The sequence below is a fragment of the Nomascus leucogenys genome, chromosome 9 (assembly GCF_006542625.1).
Source record: "Nomascus leucogenys isolate Asia chromosome 9, Asia_NLE_v1, whole genome shotgun sequence".
Classification (NCBI taxonomy): domain Eukaryota; kingdom Metazoa; phylum Chordata; class Mammalia; order Primates; family Hylobatidae; genus Nomascus; species Nomascus leucogenys.
The window spans coordinates 7,116,266-7,136,962 of NC_044389.1; the positions used below are offsets into that span (position 1 = coordinate 7,116,266).

Consider the following 20,697-nt stretch of genomic DNA (forward strand, 5'->3'; position numbering starts at 1 on the left):
AAAGGACACCCACACCAAAAACCCATCTGTACATCACCATCATCAAAGACCAAAAGTAGAAAAAACTACAAAGATGGGGAGAAAACAGAGCAGAAAAACTGGAAACTCTAAAAAGCAGAGCGCCTCTCCTCCTCCAAAGGAATGCAGTTCCTCACCAGCAATGGAACAAAGCTGGATGGAGAATGACTTTGACAAGTTGAGAGAAGAAGGCTTCAGATGATCAAACTACTCTGAGCTACAGGAGGAAATTCAAACCAATGGCAAAGAAGTTAAAAACTTTGAAAAAAAATTAGATGAATGTATAACTAAAATGACCAATGCAGAGAAGTGCTTAAAGGAGCTGATGGAGCTGAAAGCCAAGTTTTGAGAACTACGTGAAGAATACAGAAGCCTCAGTAGCCGATGCGATCAACTGGAAGAAAGGGTATCAGTGATGGAAGATGAAATGAATGAAATGAAGCGAGAAGGGAAGTTTAGAGAAAAAAGAATAAAAAGAAATGAACAAAGCCTCCAAGAAATATGGGACTATGTGAAAAGACCAAACCTATGTCTGATTGGTGTACCTGAAAGTGACGGGGAGAATGGAACCAAGTTGGAAAACACTCTGCAAGATATTATCCAGGAGAACTTCCCCAATCTAGCAAGGCAGGCCAACATTCAGATTCAGGAAATACAGAGAACGCCACAAAGATACTCCTCGAGAAGGGCAACTCCAAGACACATAATTGTCAGATTCACCAAAGTTGAAATGAAGGAAAAAATGTTAAGGGCGGCCAGAGAGAAAGGTGGGGTTACCCACAAAGGGAAGCCCATCAGACTAACAGCTGATCTCTCGGCAGAAACTCTACAAGCCAGAAGAGAGTAGGGACCAATATTCAACATTCTTAAAGAAAAGAATTTTTAACCCAGAATTTCTTATCCAGCCAAACTAAGCTTCATAAGTGAAGGAGAAATAAAATACTTTACAGACAAGCAAATGCTGAGAGATTTTTTTCACCACCAGGCCTGCCCTAAAAGAGCTCCTGAAGGAAGCACTAAACATGGAAAGGAACAACTGGTACCAGCCACTGCAAAAACATGCCAAATTGTAAAGACCATCGAGGCTAGGAAGAAACTGCATCAACTAACGAGCAAAATAACCAGCTAACATCATAATGACAGGATCAAATTCACACATAACAATATTAACTTTAAATGTAAACAGGCTAAATGCTCCAATTAAAAGACACAGACTGGCAAATTGGATAAGGAGTCAAGACCCATCAGTGTGCTGTACTCAGGAAACCCATCTCATGTGCAGAGACACACATAGACTCAAAATAAAGGGATGGAGGAAGATCTACCAAGCAAATGGAAAACAAAAAAAGGGAGGGGTTGCAATCCTAGTCTCTGAGAAAATAGACTTTAAACCAACAAAGATCAAAAGAGACAAAGAAGGCCATTACATAATGGTAAAGGGATCAATTCAACAAGAAGAGCTAACTATCCTAAATATATATGCACCCAATACAGGAGCACCCAGATTCATAAAGAAAGTCCTGAGTGACCTACAAAGAGACTTAGACTCTCACACAATAATAATGGGAGATTTTAATACCCCACTGTCAACATTAGACAGATCAACGAGACAGAAAGTTAACAAGGATACCCAGGAATTGAACTCAGCTCTGCACCAAGCAGACCTAATACACATCTACAGAACTCTCCACCCCAAATCAACAGAATATACATTTTTTCAGCACCACATCACACCTATTCCAAAATTGACTACATAGTTGGAAGTAAAGCACTCCTCAGCAAATATAAAAGAACAGAAATTATAACAAACTGTCTCTCAGACCACAGTGTAATCAAACTAGAATTCAGGATTAAGAAACTCACTCAAAACCGCTCAACTACATGGAAACTGAACAACCTGCTCCTGAATGACTACTGGGTACATAATGAAATGAAGGCAGAAATAAAGATGTTTTTTGAAACCAACGAGAACAAAGACACAACATACCAGAATCTCTGGGACACATTCAAAGCAGTGTGTGGAGGGAAATTTATAGCACTAAATGCCCATAAGAGAAAGCAGGAAAGATCCAAAATTGACACCCTAACATCACAATTCAAAGAACCAGAAAAGCAAGAGCAAACACATTCAAAAGCTAGCAGAAGGCAAGAAATAACTAAAATCAGAGCAGAACTGAAGGAAATAGAGACACAAAAAACCCTTCAAAAAATTAATGAATCCAGGAGCTGGTTTTTTGAAAAGATCAACAAAATTGATGGACTGCTAGCAAGACTAATAAAGAAGAAAAGAGAGAAGAATCAAATAGACGCAATAAAAAATGATAAAGGGGATATCACCACCAATCCCACAGAAATACAACCTACCATCAGAGAATACTACAAACACCTCTATGCAAATAAACTAGAAAATCTAGAAGAAATGGATAAATTTCTCGACAAATACACTCTCCCAAGACTAAACCAGGAAGAAGTTGAATCTCTGAATAGACCAATAACAGGCTCTGAAATTGTGGCAATAATTAATAGCTTATCAACCAAAAAGAGTCCAGGACCTGATGGATTCACAGCCGAATTCTACCAGAGGTACAAGGAGGAACTGGTACCATTCCTTCTGAAACTATTTCAATCAATAGAAAAAGAGGGAATCCTCCCTAACACATTTTATGAGGCCAGCATCATCCTGATACCAAAGCCTGGCAGAGACACAACCAAAAAAGAGAATTTTAGACCAATATCCTTGATGAACATTGATGCAAAAATCCTCAATAAAATACTGGCAAACCGAATCCAGCAGCACATCAAAAAGCTTATCCACCATGATCAAGTGGGCTTCATCCCTGGGATGCAAGGCTGGTTCAACATACGCAAATCAATAAATGTAATCCAGCATATAAACAGAACCAAAGACAAAAACCACATGATTATCTCAATAGATGCAGAAAAGGCCTTTGACAAAATTCAACAACCCTTCATGCTAAAAACTCTCAATAAATTAGGTATCAATGGGATGTATCTCAAAATAATAAGAGCTATCTATGACAAACCCACAGCCAATATCATACTGAATGGGCAAAAACTGGAAGCATTCCCTTTGAAAACTGGCACAAGACAGGGATGCCCTCTCTCACCACTCCTATTCAACATAGTGTTGGAAGTTCTGGCCAGGGCAATCAGGCAGGAGAAGGAAATAAAGGGTATTCAATTAGGAAAAGAGGAAGTCAAATTGTCCCTGTTTGCAGATGACATGATTGTATATCTAGAAAACCCCACTGTCTCAGCCCAAAATCTCCTTAAGCTGATAAGGAACTTCAGCAAAGTCTCAGGATACAAAATCAATGTACAAAAATCACAAGCATTCTTGTACACCAATCACAGACAAACAGAGAGCCAAATCATGAGTGAACTCCCATTCACAATTGCTTCAAAGAGAATAAAATACCTAGGAATCCAACTTACAAGGGACGCGAAGGACCTCTTCAAGGAGAACTATAAACCACTTGTCAATGAAATAAAAGAGGATACAAACAAATGGAAGAACATTCCATGCTCATGGGTTGGAAGAATCAATATCGTGAAAATGGCCATACTGCCCAAGGTAATTTATAGATTCAATGCCATCCCCATCAAGCTACCAAAGACTTTCTTCACAGAATTGGAAAAAACTACTTTAAAGTTCATATGGAACCAAAAAAGAGCCCGCATCACCAAGTCAATCCTAAGCCAAAAGAACAATGCTGGAGGCATCACGCTACCTGACTTCAAACTATACTACAAGGCTACAGTAGCCAAAACAGCATGGTACTGGTACCAAAACAGACACATAGATCAATGGAAGAGAACAGAGCCCTCAGAAATAATGCCGCATATCTACAACTATCTGATCTTTGACAAACCTGACAAAAACAAGCAATGGGATAAGGATTCCCTATTTAATAAATGGTGCTGGGAAAACTGGCTAGCCATATGTAGAAAGCTGAAACCGGATCCCTTCCTTACACCTTATACAAAAATTAATTCAAGATGGATTAAAGACCTACATGTTAGACCTAAAACCATAAAAACCCTAGAAGAAAACCTAGGCAATACCCTTCAGGACATAGGCATGGGCAAGGACTTCATGTCTAAAACACCAAAAGCAATGGCAACAAAAGCCAAAATTGACAAATGGGATCTAATTAAACTAAAGAGCTTCTGCACAGCGAAAGAAACTACCATCAGAGCGAACAGGCAGCCTACAAAATGGGAGAAAATTTTCGCAACCTACTCATCTGACAAAGGGCTAATATCCAGAATCTACAATGACCTCAAACAAATTTACAAGAAAAAAACAAACAACCCCATCAAAAAGTGGGCAAAGGACTTTTTGAACAGACACTTCTCAAAAGAAGACACTTATGCAGCCAAAATCACATGAAAAAATGCTCATCATCACTGGCCATCAGAGAAATGCAAATCAAAACCACAATGAGATACCATCTCACACCAGTTAGAATGGCGATTATTAAAAAGTCAGGAAACAACAGGTGCTGGAGAGGATGTGGAGAAATAGGAACACTTTTACACTGTTGGTGGGACTGTAAACTAGTTCAACTATTGTGGAAGTCAGTGTGGAGATTCCTCAGGGATCTAGAACTAGAAATACCATTTGACCCAGCCATCCCATTACTGGGCATATACCCAAAGGACTATAAATCATGCTGCTATGAAGACACATGCACATGTATGTTTATTGTGGCACTATTCACAATAGCAAAGACTTGGAACCAACCCAAATGTCCAACAACGATAGACTGGATTAAGAAAATGTGGCACATATACACCATGGATTACTATGCAGCCATAAAAAATGATGAGTTCATGCTTTTGTAGGGACATGGATGAAACTGGAAACCATCATTCTCAGTAAACTCGCAAGGACAAAAAACCAAACACCGCATGTTCTCACTCATAGATGGGAATTGAACAACGAGAACACATGGACACAGGAAGGGGAACATCACACTCCGGGGACTGTTGTGGGGTGGGGGAAGGGGGGAGGGACAGCATTAGGAGATATACCTAATGCTAAATGACGAGTTAATGGTGCAGCACACCAACATGGCACATGGATACATATGTAACAAACCTGCACATTGTGCACATGTACCCTAAAACTTAAAGTATAATTAGAAAAAAAAAGAATACTTGATTTGAATACATTTGTAGCTCTGCATGCTTTCTTAAAATGCTTTCTGTGATGCAGTCTGTTACACAGTCGCACGGAAACTATGAAGTAGGAACTGTCATGAGATGTATAAAGATGGAATGTCTGTAAATTTGGGATGTCACTATGTCACATGAGTTGTGATGGTGCCTGGGAACAAAATGCCATTTCTGAAAACATGGACCAGTAAGTCATGGGCCTCATTTTCTAACTTACTGACCTAGTGATACTTGAGATATAAATAAACTAGATCAATCACAGATATGACCTTATTTTTATAGTTAATCAAATACTGTGAAGGTTTTTTTTTAACTATCTTTACTACTTTTTAGAACTCTAAGAAGATGAAAACAAAATACAGAATAAATGAGAATACTGTCTACTTGTGTCTTCTGGATAATCTTTCATTGATAACTTAGTCTTTACTGTACTCACGTGATCATGTCTTCTGGTTCTTTGTTTAACATCTGTACATTAGTCAGCATCATACACCTTCCTACTTCTTTATCAAGGTGCCTTAAAATGTTGTCTACAGCTTTTCGTACTTGAGAGTAATATAAGGACATGCCTGAAAAACATGCATTATAGTTATACCTTCAACTGAATCTATCAAAGGATATCCTGTATTCATCTCTATAATATTTTTTACTGAAGACCTTATGAGTCAATGACTTCCTTGAGCAAAAGGGCTGTCGGATTCAATCTCATCTGCACAGCTCTTAGCATGGTGCCTTGCACTTAGTAGGTTTTCACCAGATAGTCACTTAAATTCGATTTATAGGAATTCTAATACTCAATTGGAAGTATTTTCCAGAAGAGTTAAAATAATAAGAAAATACAAAATTCAAATTAAAGCAATTTGAATTTTAAAGTTTCTAGTTAGCATAAGAAAATTCACCATCATTAGTGATTATGTGAATAAAGAATAATTCTCCTTGGGGGTTAGGACTTTAATAACTCCATATGACCCTCTGAAATATATATGTGTTTTTTTTAGTAAGATAAAATAACTTCACATTATAAATTTAAAAATGAAGAAAAACATATTTTAGCTATATTATTTTTATTGTTCTCATTAACTACAGTGTCGATGTACTACACTGGAAGACAAATGTGTATACGAATTATACAAATGAAAAGTAAATACCTTTGTATTTAAAATTTGTACCTTAGTGAAATAATTATTCATGATTATTTCTCATGCATTACATCTGCTTTTTTTTTTTTTTTTTTGAGATGGAGTTTTACTCTTGTTGCCCAGGCTGGAGTGGAATGGCGCGATCTTGGCTGACCGCAACCTCCATCTCCTGGGTTCATACGATTCTCCTACCTTAGCCTCCCAAGTTGCTGGGATTACAGGCATGCGCCACCACGCCCAGCTAATTTTGTATTTTTAGTAGAGACAGGGTTTCTCCATGTTGGTCAGGTTGGTCTCGAACTCCCAACCTCAGGTGGAGTTTCGGCCTTCCAAAATGCTGGGATTACAGGCGTGAGCCACTGCACCCAACCTATTACACCTTTTAAAAGTCATTTAAACTAAAGAGAAATATTTCAAAGCAAAAAATTTCCTTGTGTGTTTCTCTCAGGTCTGTAGAATCCAGTAACTATCTTAATAAAGTTTGTAGTAGGTGTCTACATTTGGGTACTTGGTAAGAAATGAACAAATGCCAAAAACATCTCTTTAGATAAGATAGTTAAATTAGAAAATCATCTCATGTAGTCTAAATCCACAATATAACATGATGTGTGTTGTGAGATTTGGCATGTTTAAAACACGTTAAACTAATTTAACTAAAGAAAAAAAGAAGGAGATGAATGAATGAACTGATAAACAGGATTATTTAGCAAAGCACACAGAAGTCTTGGAGACTTACTGAAAAATGTAGTAATCATTATTAGAGGCTTTAAAAAGACCATAGATACAAGTCTAACATTTAAATGCCAAAATATTTACCAGGAAGTTCTAAAAAGTTTAAAGAGCAGTAAAACAAAACACAGCATGAATCAATCAAAACAATTAATGTTGGAATGTCTTATCATCTACTTCTATAAAGATTTTTAAAAGTGCATCTCACTAAAGATAAATATCTACTGGTCATTTTAAGGGCTTAATAAGGCTTAGTTCTTATGCACTTCTGAAACTCACCTATCATTTTGGCTTCCTCTTCAGTTAGCGTTTTACTCAAATATGTTTTCTTTACTCTCAACGTGTTTCCTGAAGGAAGAACGGCTCCTGTAACCGGCATGGGAGGTTCCCCGTCTTTCTGCTGCAAGCTATCAGCTATGACCAAGAATGCCCGTAAACCAATGTTCATTCTCTGTAAGAGACAATATTGTCATGACAAAAGGAAAGGCCCAATTATTGTAGTGGAATACATCCATAAGTCTTTCAGATAGTTAAGATTGAATTGCATGTAGAAGAGTATGAGAAAATAATTTAAAAGGCACAAGAGTGTAGAGCAATCTTATGAAAATAAAATTAAGTTTCTGTCACTGTTTTTTCTTGTCGCATTATAAGAAAACAACAGGGGAGATTTCACCGACTGTGGAGGGCATGTTTGAGATGGTCATGTACTATATTCTGTTGAGGGGAATGCTGAGTGTATCTCTAAAAGATATGCCTCATCCTCTGGAGCAGGTGCAACTAAGGTAAACTGAGGTAAACAAGGGCTCATATGTCTCCTGGAAGAAGAGAGGCACCACATGTGTTAGCTCACAAAGATTGAATGGAAACACCCAGGTTCCAAATGGGAACCATAAAATGAACATTACCTGCTCTCAACCGCAGGTCTTGACTTCTGATTTACAAAGGCCAGCAAGTTTGAGAAGAAATTTTAAAAATTCAATGCCACAGACCCTGTTACTGATGAAAACATATGGGTGTGTAAGAAGAAATGTGATTGTGGGCCAGATTGATCTTCCTTAGGCTCAGGTATGGCACAACTTTGGCCCTGAAAGACGGCTTAGTAAGACAGGTGCTCTCCCTAGTGCTCATCTTCAAAGGTCAGAAGGTACCTAAGCATCTGTACTCCATTAAACAGCCATGTGTGAAACATTTACACCAATATTTTTAAACCTCATGAAGTAGTAAGTTCCCTAAGTATACTGCTACCTACAGAAGAAAATAATGACGATTACTAGGACTGATGAAAATAATTTAGTTACAATGTATTGAGTCCCTAAAATATATCCAGAACTTCTCATTAACTTTCATCCTTAACACAGTCATATGAGGAAGGTATTCCCACTTTACAGGGTAAAGTATTCTCATTTTTTCAGGTGAGGAAACTGAGGTATAGTGGGAAACTTTGCATCTAAATCTGGTTTGCCTGAATCACCTATTTAGTTGAACACGATTACATTTTATAACATAAAGTAACATAGACTTCTATTCATTTTAAAATTATTTATTCAAGCTTTAAGGAGTTATCATAATTCAACCAGGATTTGGTAAATATTTCTCTGGCTCATTTATAAACAATTCAATGTGTACTTTATGATTTTTTGGCCTTAAATTATATGCTTTCTCCATTTTCTAGAATGAAAGAATATTACTTTAAAAAATAATCCGTGTATCAAAGCCCATTAGTTCCCTCTGTTGATAGTTCTTTTTATTGTTTTTTTTTTTTTTGGAGACGGAGTCTCGCTCTGTCGCCCAGGCTGGAGTGCAGTGGCACGATCTCGGCTCACTGCAAGCTCTGCCTCCCGGGTTCACGCCATTCTCCTGCCTCAGCCTCTCCGAGTAGCTGGGACTACAGCCGCCCGCCACCACGCCCGGCTAATTTTTTGTATTTTTTTTAGTAGAGACGGGGTTTCACCGTGGTCTCGATCTCCTGACCTCGTGATCCTCCCGCCTCGGCCTCCCAAAGTGCTGGGATTACAAGCGTGAGCCACCGCGCCCGGCCGATAGTTCTTTGATGAGATATTTCTAGGTTTGTGCGTGTCTCTCAAGACACAGCAATGTTGTGGATAAGAATATAAAATGGTCAATTCAGCAGATGCAGTACTAATATAATAACCGTGGGATGACATATGTGGTCAAGCCTCAATTATCTGCCAGTGGATTATCCAATTTAGCAATCATCCTTGTCAGTTCTCTAAGTTTTCCTTTCTCTGGACAACACTAAGGGCAGAAATAAGATGGGATAGTTTGGTACACACATTTTGAAGTTAACTTCAAAAATAATTTATTTTTTTTTAAATTTCATATAGTTCTGCATCACAACTCTCCCTTTTGTCTGGCCTTGGAAAATTACTTAACTTTTCCAAGTCCAGGTATCTGCTTCCTTTCTGTAAAATGAGGATAGTAATACCTATCAATCATATGGGGCTATTGTGAGAATGAAAGAAAATGTCTGAAAAGCTGCTGCTGGCAAATATCTCTTGTAAGCCAGAATCCCCACTCTATTTTTTTAAAAATCAGGTTTATTGAGATATAAATTACATGTACTAAAAGTCTCTCCTTTTAGTTGTACAGTTGTTTGAGTTTAGAGAAACATACATAGTCAGGTAACCATCAACAGAATCAAGATCCAAAATATTTCCACCATGTCCAGAAAGTCCCCTGTGCGTTTCTGCAGTTAGTCTTCTCTCCTAACCCTAGCACCTGACAAACATTGTCTAATTGTCACATTCCACCTTTTCCAGAATGTGATATAAATTGAATCAAATAGTACATAGACTTTATATCTTGCTTTTTCAGTGAGCACAATGCTTTTGAGATGTTATTGCAAGTATCAGCAGTTCGTTCATTTTTATTGCTAAATAGTATCCATTGTATTGATGATTCACAATTTGTTTAGCCATTCACCGGGGTTTGGACATGAGTTGCTTTTTTATTTTTAGTGACTATGAATGAGGCTGCTATAAATATTTGCACAAACCTTTGTGAGCATGTTTTGATTTCTCTAGGAAAAATACCTTGGGATGGAATTGCTGAGTCATATGGTTAAGTATACGTTTAATCTTAAAAGAAATTGCCAAATTTTTCTAAAGTGGTTGTACCTTTTTGTAATCTCACTAGAATAGTATGAGGTTCTAGTTGCTCTTTACCTTCCTCAGGACATCTCGTTTTGGTTTTAAATTGAATTTCCTTAATGACTAATGAGGTTGAATGTCTTTTCATGAGATTATTAGCCATTTGTGTCTCTTCCCTGGTGAAGATGCTGATCCTTCTGCCCATTTAAAACATTGGGTTATTTTCTTATTATTGAAATGTGGGAATTCTCTATATATTCAGATGGAAGTTATTTGTCAGATATGAGTTTTGTAAATATTTTCTCCCAGTCTGTGGCTCTCCACTTTAACTGTTTTTTTGAGGTACAGACATTTTTAATTTTGATGATGTTCAATTTATCAACTTTTTTCTTTTATAGTTTGTGATTTTTATGTCCTAGAAATTTTTTCGCACCTGAAGGTCATGAAAATCTCCTTTTCTTCTGGAAGATTTATAGTATCAGATTTTACTTTTAGGTTTATGATCCATTTTGAGTTAATTTTTGTTTATAGTGCAAATTATAGGCTGAGGTTCAATATTTTGCAGGTGGATATCTAATTGTTCAGCACCATTTATTGGAAACATTATCTTCTATCCATTGAATTAACTTAGAATCATTGTTGAAAATCAATTGACCCTGTATATCTTAGTCTATTTCTAGATTTCTAGATTCTCTATTCTGTTCAACTGGTTTTTATATTCATCCTTCTGCCAATACTACACTGCCTTGATCACTATACAACTTTATAGTAAGTCCTGAAATCAGGCCATGCTAGTCTTCTAATTTTATTCTTCTTTTACAAAATTATGTTGGTTATTCTAGTTCCTTTGATTTTCTATATAAATTTTAGAATCAGCTTGTTGATTTCTACAGAAAAGGTGCAGAGATTTTAATTGGGTTTATTATTATTGAGATTACAGTTTAATCTACATAGATCAATTTGGGGACAACTGACCTCTTGTTAACAGCGAGTCATTCAATCTACAGTTATTTCTCTTCACTATTTGGGCCTTCTTTGATTTCTCTCAGGATTTAGTAATTTTCAGTATTAAAATATTGCACATATTTTGTCAGCTTTAGTGCTAAGTTATTTTGTTTTTCAGTGTTACTGCAAATTGTTCAATTTCTAATTGTTCATAACTAGAATATATTGATTTTATTTCTCTTGTATCCTATAGACTTCCTAAAATCATTTATTAGTCCCAGTAGGTTTTCTTTAGGTTCTTTGTACATAAATAATCATGTTCTCTGTGAATTAAGACAATTTTATTTCTTCCTTTCCAATCTATACGCTTTTATTTCTTCTTCTTGCCGCTAGCACTACATAAGACCTCCGGCTTCACATTATTTTAGGTCAAGGAAAAACAGAGAAATTGATGACCAAGAAACCCTTCTCACAGACCAGCAAGTCTTCACGATGATGAGGATGGATATAGAAGGTCATTCAGGTGTGCACTAAAACAAGACAATTACCTGGAAATTTTGAAGAGTTGAGTGGTGGTGCAGCATAAAGTTTACAGTAAGATAATCCTTTAGATCTCCAGGCCTTGTTCCACAAGCTACTTCCAAAATGTTATTTAAGACCCAATCTGAACTTGTTTCCTGAGAAACAATGCCCTACAGCATGTTTCATCAAGTGTATGACATCTGCTTCGCAGACTATGCTGTCCTCCTGTCTGCTTTTGAGTGGGGTTATGGGTATGCCTTTGAGCTTATAATTACCAACTACTGATAAATGAATTATTCCATAAATCTACAAGATCACAAGAAATGGAAGAAGATAGCCAATTAGTTACTCCTATTGGTATCTTTTTTTTTAAATCACAGTTCCAACTGCTCTACACAGAGAGGTTAACTAATTACTCACTGACTGAATGAGGAGTTTGAGAAAAGAACCAAGAATACATTTTATAGACAGTGATAATGATGGTAGTAGCTTTTAACATGTCCTTTTTAGACAAGTAATCCAGTAATTCTGAGAAACGATTGCTAAAGACAGTAAAGCCATGACTGCTAAGAAATGAATAATGTCTTGAGAACCTTCCCAGCAAGAGAAGGCTCTTCACTGTACAGCTCTGGGCCTCCTTCCAGCCCAAAGCCTCTGGTTTGGCACTGGCCCTGCCCCCTCCCATTGGCCCAGAGACCCTGGCTGCAGCCATTCCAGAAGCCTGTGAGGTCAATGGACACCAGACAGAAATTCCCATTTTTGGACTTTTTGTGCTGTTCCTAGATATGTGGCAACCTTAATATCAAGAAGAGAATACAGGGTGTGGTGGGAAGGAGCACGGGACTAACAGGGACCTGGGTCCCCTCTGCTACTAACAAGCTGCCAGTCTCCAGCCTCCAGGCCCCCTTCCTCACTGACAGAATGAAGGAGCCAGATGATAACACAGAGATGATAGGAACTCTCTATGTATTTGATTTTTATGGTGTGCAGTCTCCTCTCTCTCTCTCCCTTTCTTTCTTCCCTTTTTTTTCTTAAGAGTTTGTAACTTACCCTTCCTAATATCACAATTCTTCTGCGAGTTGAGGTAGAAAGGCATTTTGTCCTTTTTACTGGTGAAAAAGCTGGAGTTCATAGAGGTAAATGTCACACAGCTAGGAAAAGCAGCAGAGCCTGTGGCAAGTGGCAAATTTGGCTCTGCTGACTTCTGGCCCAGTGTTCTTTCTACAACCTCATAGAAAAAGAGGCAGTGTGCCAGGCATACTTTTGTTGGCTGACAGTGTTTTTAAAAGTTTAAAATTATATGTGCTGTTCATGTGCACAGCCTCCACTGCTCCACGTTGTGTATAATACCCACTGTATACTCATCTCCACAGTCTGCCTGCCCTGGAGTTGGGATGCTGTCACAGAAACAGATGTGCACACATTATTTATTTAATTTCATTGTTTTACTATTTTTATTATTACACATATTTGTTCTTCTATGTTTCATCACTTCCCGATGCTAAATTTGTTAAACAGTTATAAGTAAAAGCACTGACTTTTCTAAAATAAAACAACCTAACTTTTAGTGATGAATTATCTTTTTGGGCAAGAATTACTTTGTTATACAAGAACAGAATATGGTAGCACATCAACCTTTCATCTAACCGTTTCATTCTAAGTCTATTAATCCAAAATTTTACTTCTGAAATTCCACCATCATCTGAATTTGGACACTGACAGAAACAAATAGAAGACTTTGTGAGCAGACATCCCTCACCCCATTCTCCAAAGCCGCAAAGCAAAGGTATGGTTCCTTGAAGACATGCTCTGTTAGAAGTACATAAAAGGATCATTCATACCTCTGGGTTGAGACTGAATGCTTTTGCTGGTTTTCCCACACAAAGAAAATCGAAAATGATTTCTTTCATTGCAAAATCTAAACGTTCCTGTAGTGAAAACAAGAACACAAAATGAAAGTGTTAAAATATAAACTCAACATAAAATGGCTATTTTCATCAATATGCACCAAGCAAACAGGTGGTGGCTAAAAGAGGAAGGGCACTGCTCAGTTTTGTGGCTTGCAGAGAACCTGGAGGAAGACCATGCCCATCTGAACCGAGAGTAGGGCTGCTTCTGTTTTGTGTGGTGTGCAAGGAGGCCTTCATTATACAAAATATGTAATTGTCCCCTAAACCACAGTATGACTAATGACAAAAGACCTCCCCCTCACAAATCAAATAACCAAACACTTGGGGTATCTGGGCTTATAAAGAGGGTGAACTCTTCCTACTTGTACTGTACCTCTTTAAAATGTATTTTTAAAGAGATCACTGCAAAATGATCATTTTCTTCTATTCTCTAACATTAAAAATCCTTTGGCTCATATTATAACAAACAATTCTGCATGTGAGACATGTAATCAATACATAAGATATATTAAGGTTACTTAATATGTCAGGGGTGTGTATATATGTATATAGTATAACAGGTATAATATGCCAGGTATATATATAACAATAGTTAATATGTATAATTAATATATGTAAAAATGTATCAGGAATATATAACAGGAATATATATATCAGGTACAGATAATTAATATATATAATTTATATATAAAATATATCAGGTATCTGTGTGTATATATATGTGTGTGTATATGTACATATTTACTTATATACATATAAATAAAATAGGTTCATTTTATACAACATATTCCAGAATAAACAAAGCACATTCTCAGTCACATGATAACTACATGCAGAAAAATTACATTAATTCTTTCATCTGCAGAGCAAGTAATGTCCTTTCCCTAAGTACAAATATTACAGAGCTATTTCATTGCACCAAACTCAAAGAGAGATATTACTGTCTAATCATCTGTGAAGTAGCAATTGAACCTTACACTTTATATCAGTATCAATTGTACTTCAACAGTACTTTCATGCCTATTATTTCCTTTTAAGCACACGATATTCTGAGGCAAGCATTTTCATCCCCATTTTACAGATAAAGAAACAGAAAAAAGATGTTCTCTGATTTGTTTAAGGTTATAGAGCTGGCTCATGGCAGAGGCTGGACTGGAATAATAGTCTTTTCCTGTTCCTCTGCACAAGGAGGTCAAAGTTGGGGTAAACCCATTTACTCACAAAGTGTTTTGAAAAGTAAAACTCCTGGGTTCAAATAGTAAATTACATATTAAAAACTATGTTTAATATTACTGGACCTGTTTTTAAGTCATTAATATACATAAAGCACTTAGAACAGTTCTTGGCAAAAGAGTGCTTGATAAATGCTAATATTCCTATTAAATTCTTTTTCATAGGTTGAAAGAACATTATTATTTATTCCTCAAATTTTGCTAAATTGTTCTCTTTTGGTTTTCTCTGAACACCAGACCCTTTGCTTCCTCTTTACTTGTAGAATCCAGAGCAGAGAAACAGGAAAAAAACAGAGGTGAAAAGTCAAGACAATCTTACTAATTCACAGACTTGTGACTCAGATGAGCCACTTAAACTCTGTCTGTTTCTTCATTTATCAGATGCTGAAAACACTTGATATACTCAACTCACAACTTGTTTTGAAGCAAAAGAATAGGCTGTGTGTGAAAACACTTTAAATCTTTCACAGAAGTCTAAACATGTAAGATACTAATTTAGACTTTCAATCTTTTAGTACTTCATAAGAAGGAGGCTGGCTGCTTAAAAACCATTAGAAGATTCCCACCACCAGAATCTTCTCCATTACCTGGGCAATGAACTGGATGATTTTCACAAAGATGTTCAGAGGCATGTCCCTTGGCACCACACCGCGGGACCCTTTGGGGAAAAGTGTTGTGATGATGGTTATAAGTCGGCTGAAAGATAAGGGGGAAAAGAGAAAACAAGCAAGATTGTCTGAGCTCCAGTTCTTTAAGGGAAAATGGCAGATGTTTCATCTTATCTAAGAATCAGAGAGAATTCAAAAAAGAAAACAAACCACCTCACCTCTTTCCATTAGCATAATTACTCTATGAAAAGTTTTTCTGGAAAACTAAGCGCAGTTGGAAAATTATAGCTTTTTTTTGTTAAAGTGGCAAATGCAACTCTGGAAGTGGAACCTGTTGATCCTGGTAGAGGCTGGAGCTTTTGTAATGGGTGTTGAGCCAATGACTATGGAAAGCTTGAAAATGTTCCCTTAGGACTTAGATCTTTTAGAAACTGTCAGCTTTGAACAGCTTCTAGTTGAGTTAGCATATGTAGTAATAAAAGAAACACCCTCTGCAGTGGCTGAGTGATGTGGTTACCATTGACACAAGCCAAATCTTACCTCTGAGTAGCTGTGTTGCTTTCACATTTAATTCGAATCATATAAACCCAAAGTAATCTGTAGAGAGATTCCAGTGCAACTCGAGCCATCTTGGGGTCTTTGTTCTATAACAGAAACCACGATGTAAGACTGCAGATGTAAATACTAGGTCTGAGCTTCTAGAGATGGCTCTTCTCTGAAGGCCTGGAAAAGGCAAGCTCCAGGTGGATGGCTGGGTACTTACGAGGCATATTGCATCACCTGGGACTTACAGGGTATTGGCCTCTCAAAACTCATAGGATAAATCATCCATGAGGAGGCATAAAAATGGTGGGACAGAGTAATTCTGGGGGAAGCCATGTCATTTTCTCCTTTGCCAAGATGAGTACTCAAGAGATTATCTTCTCCCTCCAACCCTAGGGAACCCAAATTCTTTAGAACCAATAGGAGAATCAGTCTGTTCTTTTTATTGTTGATTATGTCCTTTTAAACCCTTATTGTTTTGATTCTCCAATGCCTCCACCCCATCCCCATCCCATCTGATTACCCTCCAGTATTTATTGAGACTAATGTGTACTAGGTACTGTGCTAGAACCTGAGATGTAGAGATAAAAGATAATCCTTTCCCTTAAGATGTTCACAATCTATGGGGGATGGGAGTCAACTCTACAACAGTATGAAAAACTGGTAGGGACAGAAGCAAGAGGATAGGAAGAAGGGCAACATATGGCAAACTCAAGGAATGGGTCAGGAAAGGATTCCAGGAGCACATAAAAACTCAGATGACTCATGCCTGTAATCCCAGCACTTTGGGAGGCAGAGGCAGGTGGATTATGAGGTCAGGAGTTCAATACCAGCCTGGCCAAGATGGTGAAATCCTGTTTCTACTAAAAATATAAAAATTAGCTGGGCATGGTGGTGGGTGCCTGTAATCCCAGCTACTTGGGAGGCTGAGGCAGAGAACTGCTTGAACCTGGGAAGCAGAGGTTGCAGTGAGCCGAGATGGCGCCACTGCACTCCAGCCTGGGTGACAGAGCGAGACTCTGTCTCAAAAAAAAAACAAAAACAAAAACAAAAGCAAAAAACAAACAACAACAACAAAAAACTCAGATGAACCTTAAATCCATTTTTGTCATACTCATTCATAATGCACACACATTTGAGTTACTATGCTGAGCCTGCCACAGTTCGTGGCCCTAGATACTTTGAAAGGTGTAAAAAAAAATGGTGGGAGGGGGAGGTTTGTAGGCAGAGGCAGGAGCACATGGCAACTGAGAGAAATGGAGGAGCAGAGGGCTCCCGTTTTGGAGCCTGAGAATCCTTTGTATGCTGGTGAAGGGCCAGTGCAAGGCCAGGTGAAGGAGCAGTAGGTGGTGAGGCTTGAGAGGAAAGCAGGGGCTACATGAGGTGCCTTTCATGAGGAGAACAGGCTTCTCGTGATGGTGACAGGGAGCCAATGAGATCAGAGAGACCACAGAGGAAGTCCAATGTCTGCAGCACGGGGACAGAGGCAGAGGCAGGGAGACCAGCTGTGGGCACCCAGGCATTAACAAATCAGAGAGGAGAATGTGGTTTCATCATCCGTGGACACTTCATTCCTCCATTCCTTACTTCTGACTCTCACTCCATCCTTTCAAACAATTTTATAGATTTTATCCACAAAATTTCCCTTGAATTTGATATCTTATCCATTCTCACTTCTTTGCTATAGCTCAGGCTCTCAGCACTGTCATCTGGACTGCTGCAGTACCATCCTAATAGTCTCCCTAACTCAATCCTTGCCCGGCTATCTTACACCGATGATAATCCTTTCTATATAGAAGTCACAGAATCGGTAGTTTCCCCGGTGCCTGTGGGATCAAGCTAACATTTCTTGGCCTGGCATACCAGACTAGTCAATAGCTGGCTCTAACCTATCTCTTCTGCCTCCCATCCTGTTACTCTCCCGTAAGCTTTGTAAACCCTAGCTAGGCCACGTTCATTCTATTTCCATGATAGAAGTGCCCTTCCATCCCCATTCCTGAATCGTTCTTTTCTCCCAAGTGAACCCTGTTCATTCTTTATAGTGGGCTTGGATGTCCTCTCCTTTGTGAAGCTTTTTTTTTTTTTTTTTTTTTTTTCTGTTCCTCCCTGATGCCTTCAATCCCAGCCCATTAAAACTAATTATTTCCTCCTGAGTGTCCCCTGACTCTCATACATACCTCTAGCATAGCCCTTCAACTCCTTACCTATGGGGAAATCTTGTTTAAACATCAGCTCCCACATAAATGATAGGTTCTCTGAAAAAAGGGGACATTATCCCCTAAGATCTATTAAAATTTCTGCTGTTCTGCATGGGGTCAATGAATGTTTGCTAACCAGTCTTTCAGTGTCTTAACTTTCTGATAGGTCTTTTGCCTTTATGTTACTTGTCTGTCTCCATTTATTTAGTCATATGATTCTTTTTTCTTCTTAGTGTAGATAATTTAGGTACTGATTTTTATAGAATTCATAATTGTTTCGAAATGATCTGTGATAAACTTTATCTTTAAACTGTTACTGAATAAAGATGATCCACATAAATAAATTCTATAGGAAAGACTATAGTGAGAAATTTTTAGATTTAGGAAAGATAGACTTCATAGTCTTCGTAGTCTAACAACTTTTTAGTGTGGTCATTATTCTAAAAGTCTAAATTTCCATACACATTAGGTCTGTTCTACATTTTTTTTTGTTCTACATTTTTTTTTGTTCTACTAGTCTGTCTATTCAAGTACCACATCATTTTAATATTCAGGTTTTATAATGTGTTAATATCTAGTATGGCCTACTTTATATAGTTCATTGCTTATTTTTAATTTTTAGCGGTTTCCAAGATTTTCTTGCATGTTTATTCTTCTAGATGAACTTTATAGCTATTTGTTTAGCTTCATGGAGAAAAAAAAAAAACCTGGCTTTTTAGAAGCACACATTTATGTAGAAGTTTTTTTTTTTTTTTGCCTGTTAATATAACAGGTAAAATTTGTCAAATGTTTTAGTTACTTAAAGGGGACTTGAAACTAGTAAAGCTGCATTTAAAATACTCGATCATTTAAAAATTTCAGAAATTCTGACTACTTGTCTTCCAACTGGTCCAAATCAGCAAATGCCTATGGTGTACTTACATAGTGGTTAAAAGCAGACTTCACACAGACTGCCTGGGTTTGAATCCATCCTTGCCTTATAATTTATTAGCAATGTGGCCACCTAGAGAAAGCATTTTAATCTCTCTGGGTCTGATTTTCCCTGTCTGTGAAATGCAGATGATAATCCTACCTCCATCACAGGAGTGTATGAGAGTTAAATGAGTTAATGCACATAGGGTACTTAACACTGTACCTGCCTGTAGTATTATTATGTAGAAGACACCTGCCATCCAGCAGCAAACAAGGGAAATGTAGCCCCTGCCTTTAAGGAGCTTCTTTTCTAGTAGAAACATCTTTCCTTTGTGAATTTCCTTTTTAAAAATATATATAACAGTTTATATTTGCATAGTGTATCATTTGAAATTCTTTCATATTCATAATCTCTCATTGTGAATCATGATGAGGAAGGCAAGTATCATCTCAATTTCACTGTAGACCATAACCGAGATCTCTAGTTTAACTGATTGACACTAGTGTCTTCTGTTTCAACTTCAACTTCTTAAAATATTTGTCCTGTCCTTCCTGTCTACCATTTTTCTTGCATCTTATTGTGACTAATATTCTTTCACTCTTAAGAACATTTTTGAGATTATTTTTGCTTCCATATGCACTGAAAAGCAAAGTAGCGAACTTAGGTTTTAGTTTGTTTTGTCTGTGGATTATGTACTGTTAATTGGTTTTTAGCATTTCAAGATGATATCAGATCATTGCAACTGCCTCCTAAATGGATTTTCTGGCCTCTCTTCCATTCTTGCACAAATGATATTCTTGAAAATACAAACTTTTTTTTACTTTCCTGCATTTAAAGTCCTTAAGTGGCTTCTAGTCATCTACTGGACAATGTCCAAATTTCATAATATGGCACATGAGGGGCCTTTTGTGACCTGGCTCCCTTGTACCACTTCCTGCCTCTGCCTTGTGGTAGGTGAACCTTGCACTGCAACACCCCTTTTGCAATTCCCTGCATGCCTGGAATGCCTTCCTACCCTTGTCTACTTGGATAACTTAAATTCAATTAGGTGACACCTCCTCTTACTACATTCCCCTGTCCCTCTACTCCTGTCCCAGTCCTCTGGAGAGGCTACCAAGCGCCCCTGCTCTCTGTTTTCTAGGAAACAGACATCCTTTACTTGAATGTTTCGTACCAGACAGTGAGTTCCAGGCATTCTGATTTGTTCATTTTTGTGTCCTCAGTGACTACCATACAGCAGGTTATATATTAAAAACAAAACCAGAAAGTATTCAAAATCGAAAAGAATCTGAGTAGTAGCTGAACAACTTGATGCATAAACTAGATTCATCTGTACAGGACCTATATGAAAGACAAACTTTGCCATGTAGGTGAAGCTAATTTTCATATTATAATGACAGTAATAAATATCTTGCACTTGTATGGAAGTTTGGTATTTCAGATGTGCTTTCACGTAACAAGATATCAATTGAAGGATTTTATAGATGAGAGAAGGCCCAATAAATTGCTCAAAGTAAACGATAGTAAACCAGTTTAGTAAACGACAGCTGGGATAGGAATTGACTTAGGCTCTAATAAGTATTGTTTTCTCAGAAATTGGAATGTATGTATTACATGGTGCTTGCTAT

The 20,697-nt window shown here is 37.5% G+C and overlaps 1 protein-coding gene across 8 annotated transcripts in view; it reads right to left on the reverse strand.

The window, feature by feature from the left end:
• The window catches only part of FRY (FRY microtubule binding protein), a 458,299-nt gene that overhangs the window by 142,854 nt on the left and 294,748 nt on the right, over positions 1 to 20,697 (reverse strand). For 7 of the 8 annotated variants that reach the window (XR_004031657.1, XR_004031658.1, XM_030818558.1 and 4 more), the window contains 5 exons: positions 15,956 to 16,059; positions 15,395 to 15,503; positions 13,507 to 13,593; positions 7,368 to 7,539; positions 5,657 to 5,789 (listed from right to left, as the gene is read on the reverse strand). Coding sequence is in view for 6 of the 8 variants with exons in the window: in XM_030818558.1 (XP_030674418.1) it covers positions 5,657 to 5,789; positions 7,368 to 7,539; positions 13,507 to 13,593; positions 15,395 to 15,503; positions 15,956 to 16,059 (605 nt within the window). In the remaining 2 variants the exon portion in view is untranslated. The other variant, XM_030818560.1, reaches the window with a different exon arrangement.